Source organism: Pteropus medius, unplaced genomic scaffold, assembly GCF_902729225.1.
Source record: "Pteropus medius unplaced genomic scaffold, Ma_sr-lr_union100, whole genome shotgun sequence".
NCBI classification, from domain to species: domain Eukaryota; kingdom Metazoa; phylum Chordata; class Mammalia; order Chiroptera; family Pteropodidae; genus Pteropus; species Pteropus medius.
The window spans coordinates 182,453-189,826 of record NW_024343732.1 but is presented as its reverse complement, the minus strand read 5'-3'; the positions used below and the strand labels follow the sequence as shown (position 1 = coordinate 189,826).

The window sequence follows — 7,374 nt, the reverse complement described above, 5'->3', positions numbered from 1 at the left end:
TGATTTTGTCTGTACCTTCCTTCTAAAGAGTGAACTCTGCCATGGCCCTCTCCACACCTCCCTCATAGGTGTTTCTCTAACTGGGTTGTAATTAGAACTCGGATCTACTATTTAATTTCTCTGGCCATTTCCCAATTCCTCCCACAGTACTAGAAATCTTAGTCCTATACAAGAGTGAGAGGTGTGTACAAGCCCCCAATGTACTGTATGCACGGATCGCTTGGCCAATAATTATGTCAGTGAACCTGAGACTTGTATTAAACACTTTAGACATTTGTAGAAGGGAATTCGTAGACTTTTCACTTATATACTAAAGTTTTTTTTTTTTTGTGCAGTTCTCATTGCAAAAATAAACATTTGTACTGAATATAAAATTACCGTCCTGTGACTACTGCTGTCTTTGTTTGAGGGTAAAGCTGGGGCGTGTGGCGGGAAGGGGGTCAGTGTTGTATAGGAGGTTCCCAGGTGCCCACCAGCCATGCAGCCAAATTAGAGAATTTGGGAGGGATACCAGGGTCATCAAGTGGTCAAAAAATCGATGTAAAATACAGTGTAAAAGAAACCAAAGGTATGACACAGGCTAATCGTGCAAGAAAAGGTAATAAGTGCAAGGAGAACAAACGTTTGTACAATAACAGGCAGTGTAATCATAGATGGCTAGTGGACTGAGTGCATTGTTTACTGAGACAGAACTACATAATCACTATTCTTTAAGTAGCAACCCATGGGCTTAATTATGGCCCTAGCACAGCAGTGTTTAGCAGCATTGACGATACAAAGGTGAGATTAACTGAAAGGTGAAAAGGAGGGTGGGAGCTGACAAAAGGGCATGAGTGGAGTGTTTCAAGTTAGAAGAACCAGTAGAAAAACTACAGATGGATACAGCATGTCCAGTAGTGGTGACATGACCCAGTCCATGGCTAATACCCAAATTGGTAATCAAGAATTAGGCAAGCACAAACTAAAAACATTCCCTTGGTGGCCACCAGGTGGAAGGAGAGGTAGAGTCCAAGGTTGCTGCTTTGCTCTGTAAATCCTGCATTGCTGTTTAGCCAGATGTATGACTTTAGGGCAAATAACTTGATCCCGAATTACAGGTTCGTAGTCGGTAATACAGTGATGTGAATAATAGCACCTACACTTAGTAGAGTTATAAGGGTTAAATGATGACCATGAAATTTTCAAGATCTTGGGGGAAGGTTGCAAAACATGAGGGGGAAGAAACTTCTATCCTGGACCGGCCCGGCTTCCTCTTTCGGCCACAGCCCCAGTGACTCAACCTGCCCAGTCCTCCTAGGAGTTAGTCTCCCAGCCACCACTGGCCGCCATCGGCGGAGCCCCGGCCTCAACACCTGCGGATTGGTCCAAGGGGGAACCTGTCGCCTATACGTCAATGACTGCCGCTGTCCAATTACAGCTCTGCAGGGGCGGGCCAACGGGCCCGCTAGGCCAACTGGAGGCCGGTACCGGGTCAAGGCCTCAGAACCCGCCGTTGGAACCAAGACTAGGTGAAGGTGCTGCTAGGTCTCTCGGAGCCTAGCCGAGGGGAGGGTCGCGCGCCCTAGGGCGAGAAGCTCCGGAGAGGCGGCGACTGGGGCTCTTGAGACCTCGGGCCGCCGCCGCCGCGACAATCGTCGGCGTTACCCTCCTAACCCCAGCTGTGTCGCTGCATGTCCCCCTCCTTCCGCTTCCGGGCCTGCTCGACCCGCCTTTTAGGTTGTAGCCCCGCCTCCTCGTCTCCTTGGCCCGGATCCAGGCCGGCCTCCAGCTCATTGGCCCAGCCCTCGAACCTTCGCCCAACGTTACACCCTGCCTTATCTAGGCTCCGCCTTATCCCCCGCCCACCCCCCTAAGCCACGCCCACCCTTGCAAAGCTCCTGGGCCAAGTTGGGTCCACCGTTCCGGCTCATAGGCCACACCTATCCTTGAATGCCCCACCCCTTTGCTCCAAGCTCCTCCCGTTTTACCCAGGGCGCCCCCTCTTCCTTGGTTTAGAGCTCTATCTCCCTCTAGACTTTAGACCCCCACCCACCTGCGGCGGGAGTACTACTAGGTAGGCCACGCCCCTTTCTTAAGCCCCGCCCTCCTTTCTAGCCCCTCGTACCCCTTCTTCCCAAGGCTCCTCCCTACCTACCGAAGCCTTGTCCTCGCAGGCTCCACCCCCTCATCCTAGCCTGGCTCCCTGTGGCCGTCGCGCCCAAGTGTTTACCTGACACTCAGGTAAGTCGTGTGCGGTGACGGTTTTGGTCTGAGACGCCTGCCCCTTCTCTCGGTGCGTTCCGCAATCCCCGACAGCACGGAGGGACCCCAGGCCAAAGGCGGTGGGCCCTGCAGCCCGGAACCCACCTCGCCACTGCTGCTCGTGCCCCCGGCGGCCCAGACCCCCGACGGCAGCACGGTCATTTCGGGACGCGGCGACATGCCGGAGCTAGTGGTGACAGCGCTACTGGCGCCGTCGCGTCTCACTCTGAAGCTGCTACGCGCCTTCATGTGGAGCCTGGTGTTCTCGGCGGCGCTGGTGGCCGCAGCCGTCTACAGCTGCATCGCGCTCACGCACGTGCTGTGCCGGCCCCGGCGCGGCTGCTGCGGGCGCCCCCGGCGCATCCCACCCGCCTGCTTGAGCGACCCCGCTCTGGGCGAACACCGCTTCCTGACCCTCAAGGTGAGCGTGCGGGGAGCCATCATGGCTGCGAGGGTCGTGCAGCCTAGGAGGCGGGATCCGAGCGGGTTGAGCAGAGAGCAAATGGTTGAAACCAAATCTGGGTCGGCACAAGGCCGAGTGATTCAAGCCTAGGAGGGGTTCCCCGGGACTCAGACCGTGCCTTCCCTAGAGCTCCGGCATACGCCTGCACTATGTCTCCGCTGGACGTGGCAACGGACCCCTCATGCTGTTTCTGCACGGCTTCCCTGAAAATTGGTATGACTGAGGCCCTGAGACCTGAGTACAAAGGGATGGGTGGAGGTGGAGCTTGGACCAGCACAGCACCCAGGAGGCTGGATGAGTGCTGAGTATACTGAAGGCACAAAGGTATAGGGCCCAGATGGGGTGCTCTGGGACAGGGGTCTATATGAGGACACACAGGGACAGAGGACCTAAGGGATGGGACAAGAGGGATCGATGTTGGCACTGTACAGGATGCAGGGCGCAATGACCTCATCTAGGGCCTGGGATTCCCCGGCCTCTTTTCTGGGAAGTCTAGAGCAGGAAGGTGAGGTTACCAAAGGGCGGAGGTGCAGCTTGGAGACCCTGACTCAACCTCTCTCCTTCTTCTGCCTGCCCAACAGGTTCTCCTGGCGCTACCAGCTCCGGGAGTTCCAGAGCCGCTTCCATGTGGTGGCTGTGGACCTGCGTGGATATGGCTCCTCCGATGCACCAAAGGATGTAGACTGTTACACTATTGACCTGCTGATGGCAGACATCCAGGATGTCATCCTGGGCCTGGGTGGGGACCTGTTCCTATCCCAGGCATGGCCTCCCCTACCGCTGACTGCCCTCTACCTGGTATCTCACTTACTCCAGTTCCTCTGATCCCCCAGGTTACTCCAAGTGCATCCTCGTGTCCCATGACTGGGGTGCACTCCTAGCCTGGAATTTCTCCATCTACTACCCATCCCTGGTCGAGCGGATGGTGGTGGTCAGTGCTGCCCCCATGTCAGTGTACCAAGGTGTGTCAGGGGGGCCGGGACACTGGATGTGCCTGTGTGAAGGGATGTGTGTTTGTGTCTGTACTTCTCCATCTACCAGTCAACATTCCAGGGGTTGGGGGTCCAGCAGTGAACCTGGGTCCCTTCCCCAGTGGCACTCCCAATTTACAATTATTGATAATACACTTAGGAGTAACTCACATTTTTGAGCACTTACGGGTAACAATTGCTCTCACAAGGAGCCTGAAACAATAACCTACACAGGCCTCCTAGGCTCATGAAAGTTATTATCCCCATGGTCCAGTAGGGGAAACTGAGAGGTTAAATGGCTTTCTTCTAGCAGTGAAGACATAGGTAACTAAATAACTACAATAGCATGAGATGCCATCTCTGGCTACCCAATGTTTATCACATCACCTGATTTTAATTCATTGTAATCATAGCTGTATGCTTGTTCTCTATCCCTATCTCTATCTCTCTGTCTCTGTCTCTATCTCTTTTTTTGTTGTTGTTTCTTGTCTGTCCCCATCTCTAGACTGTCATCTCCCTGAGGACAAGGGAGTTTTGTCTGTCCTATTCATTGCTGGGTCTCCAGGGTCTAGAATAGGACCTGGCACACAGTAGGTGCTCAATAAATGTGTTGAATGGAGCAGGGGAAATACATCCAGGCCTGGGCAGGGGAAGCACACCAGTGGCTGTGGGGGCTCTCGTGAGTGCAGGCGGAGGTCCCCTCATTCTGTGGATACAGTGATTACTCAGCAGGGAGGGAAGCTGATGCCAGGGCGAGGGGAGACATCACGTGTCCTCACAGACTCAAGCAGGCAGCGGTGGCATGCCTGAGTGTTGGCACTTCTGTGTGCCTGACCTGGGTACATATGGGAGTGCAGGGGTGTGGGGCCACTCCAGGCCCAGGCTTCATGTCTGTTATCCCCTCTCCCCAGACTATGCAATGCGCCACATTGGACAGTTCTTCCGTTCCAACTATGTGTTCCTGTTCCAGCTTCCCTGGCTGCCCGAGAAGTTGCTGTCCATGTCCGACTTCCAGGTGCGGTAGGGTGAAGGCCCAGGGCTGGGTGGAGGGTAATTTCTAACTGGGTAGACTGAGCACTGAAGCCAGAGCCCTGCTGTGTGTCCAGATCCTCAAGACCACCCTCACCCATTGCAAGAGGGGTATCCCACACTTGAGTCCTAGTGAACTTGATGCCTTCCTTTATGACTTCTCACAGCCCGGTGGCCTCACTGGGCCTATCAATTACTACCGAAACATCTTCAGGTGAGACCAGACCCAGGCGGAAGCTCAGGGGAGTTGGTAGGGCAGGGAATGGGTGGGGGCAGCCATCGTTCTGCCTGTCTATCTGTCTTGGCTACAGGAACTTCCCCCTGGAGCCCCAGGAGTTGGCCACTCCCACCCTGCTGCTGTGGGGGGAGAAGGACACTTACTTCGACCAAGGGCTGGTGGGGGCCATCAGCAGCCGCTTTGTGCCCGGCCGACTGGAGGCTCACATACTGCCAGATATGGGGCACTGGATTCCACAGAGCCACCCTAAGGAAATGCATGAGTACATGTGGGCCTTCTTGCAAGACTTGCTGGACTAGTGGCCCTCACTCACTGGCCTGCATGCACCTGCGATTCCACATAGCGTACATACACAGGTAGTCTCTTGGATTGTGCACAGATGTGAAACTCCTAGGTCACATACAAGTGCATCAGTGGGTATCCTTGGGAACACCAAGCCATATGCTCACACACAGGCGTGAGCGTGTGTATGTGTGAGCAAGCACTTTGATCCCAGGGAACCAGGGACACCTCCGTGGAGCTAGATGCTGAGTATCCTATCCATCCCTTCCCTGAGGCCCTAGTCTTCTTGACAAAGTTGCCCCTGCCCCCCACCCCTCTCCAAACCATAACTCTGACTTTTCTGTCCCTGGATTCTACCTCCAGTTCTAGGTCTTTAGCTAAATGTTGCTTTGTCCGATACATTACCGTTAGCCACATATGACTACTTCCATTTAATTTCAAATTAATTAAAATGAAATATGATTAAAAAATCAGTTCCTCAGTCACACTACCCATCTTTCAAGGGCATCAGCATAAAAAGTTCTATTGGATTGTGCTGATGAGGGTGTTCCTTGCCTGGCTCCTGACCACCTCATCAAGGGAGGACCTGCCTGGGCAGGCAGGTGGATGTCTAGCCCCTTCTCCAGCCAGGGCCTGGGCAGCTCGTTCCCATGATCTCCCAGCGGTGATTCCAGGCCTTGTAAGGTCAAGTTCTGTCACAGTAGCCTGGGAATGATCCCTGGGATCCTGTCTCAGATCCATAGGAAAACAGTTTTCAGCTTCTTTAGGATATGTGAGATTCTGGATGTGGCATGGGAAGGGACCAGCTTCCTGAATGGCCATCTGGCGTCTGAGGCCTGCCTCTCCAGCTCCTGGAATCATCTGCTCCACATTCACAATTTCTGTTCTTTCTGAGTGCCTAGGCTCCAGCCTCCAAATGAGGGTGATACAAGTCAGGGGTGGACCACCCCACCCCAGGCTAGTCACAGCATCAAATTCTATCTTATTAGCTCTTGCCCGGCCTTTGGGGACATTGTCATGACCTGCAGGGTGATGAATCTCTCTGGGGACACAGCAGACCTCAGAAATACATTCTCATCTGTGGGATGGGCCTGCCTGGCCAAAGCTTGCCTTCCAGTCATCCCCCGCTGCCCTCCCTTGTTCCCATCATAACATCGTTTCACTCATGTGTGTCAGGCACTGGTCTAGGCTCTGGGGATAGTGGAACAAGAACACAGCTCCATTCTGGACTTAACAGAGAAAAGGTATCAGAACTATGTGAGTGTGAGAGGGGATTCAGGAAAGCTTTTTTTGCTAGGGACCACACTTTCGGGGAGTGGGGAGAAGTAAATAGGAAGGTAGGAATACGCTCTGGCTATTGGAGTAACAACGTGGAGATGAGTGGCTACTGGGGCAGAGTGAGGGAGGAGGCAAGCAGACCGAGGAGTTTGGAGTTTGGACGGGATTCTTAAGAGAAGCCAGGAAGGGTTTTCAGCAGGGGAGTGACATGGCTTGCATTCTGAAAAGCTCCTTGTGGTAGAGGGACAGTCCCACGCAAGAGTGAGCAGGCAGACAGGCTGGGGCTGCGCGCAGCCTCAGCACGGGACGGTGACCAGTGCCAGAACACCCGGCCAGGGTGGGAGAAGTGTCCCTCTCGGAGCCCGGAGATGGGCCGAAGGAGACTGAGAAGGCGGGCCAGGGCGAAGATGCCTGCGGACAGGAGCAAGATGGTGGGTCCGACGAAAGTTGCCAGGGTGACGACGGAAGGGCTGATGGTTGACTTGAGCGGGTAGCAGTTGTCTGGGTGACCGGAGGGGCCCCGGCGAAGGCTGACTGGAGGCCTAGTACAGTTGCCGAGGCGACGGGGTCCGCTGACGGTTGCTAGGGAAACGAGAAGGCGCCATCTTCCGCCTCCGAGGTTGCAGGCGGGAGAGAGACGGGGCGGGGGGAGGGGAGCAATCGCGTTGATTGGGCAAAATTCTGGCGAGTGAGCCAATAGCGACTCGTGACTTGGCCGAGGCCCGCCCCTCTTAGCCTCAACCAATCCAGGCGCGTGTTTCTTCAGGCCCTGGGGATCAGCGCGCGCATCACTATGAGCGCGAGCGGGGATCCACAGGGCTTCGAGAGGGGCTGCTGGGCCGAGCCCCTTCCCTAGCTCCACCTCTCCCTCT

The 7,374-nt window shown here is 54.8% G+C and overlaps 1 protein-coding gene across 3 annotated transcripts; it reads left to right on the top strand.

Annotated features, from left to right (window-relative positions):
- The first annotated feature begins 398 nt into the window (after positions 1 to 398).
- On the top strand, positions 399 to 5,697 carry EPHX3 (epoxide hydrolase 3). 3 transcript variants are annotated; one of them, XM_039867684.1, is made up of 9 exons: positions 1,963 to 2,053; positions 2,154 to 2,220; positions 2,296 to 2,662; positions 2,832 to 2,917; positions 3,286 to 3,443; positions 3,538 to 3,666; positions 4,587 to 4,690; positions 4,782 to 4,918; positions 5,016 to 5,697. In XM_039867684.1, exons 3-9 carry the CDS (start codon positions 2,420 to 2,422, stop codon positions 5,239 to 5,241), a joined length of 1,083 nt encoding a protein of 360 aa, XP_039723618.1. In that variant the 5' UTR covers positions 1,963 to 2,053; positions 2,154 to 2,220; positions 2,296 to 2,419; the 3' UTR covers positions 5,242 to 5,697. The 3 variants fall into 3 exon arrangements, with proteins under 3 accessions (XP_039723616.1, XP_039723617.1, XP_039723618.1); XM_039867682.1 differs by lacking the exons at positions 1,963 to 2,053; positions 2,154 to 2,220 and adding an exon at positions 399 to 1,508; XM_039867683.1 differs by lacking the exon at positions 1,963 to 2,053 and adding an exon at positions 1,404 to 1,508 and having other exon boundaries at positions 2,154 to 2,662.
- Positions 5,698 to 7,374: the final 1,677 nt, after the last annotated feature.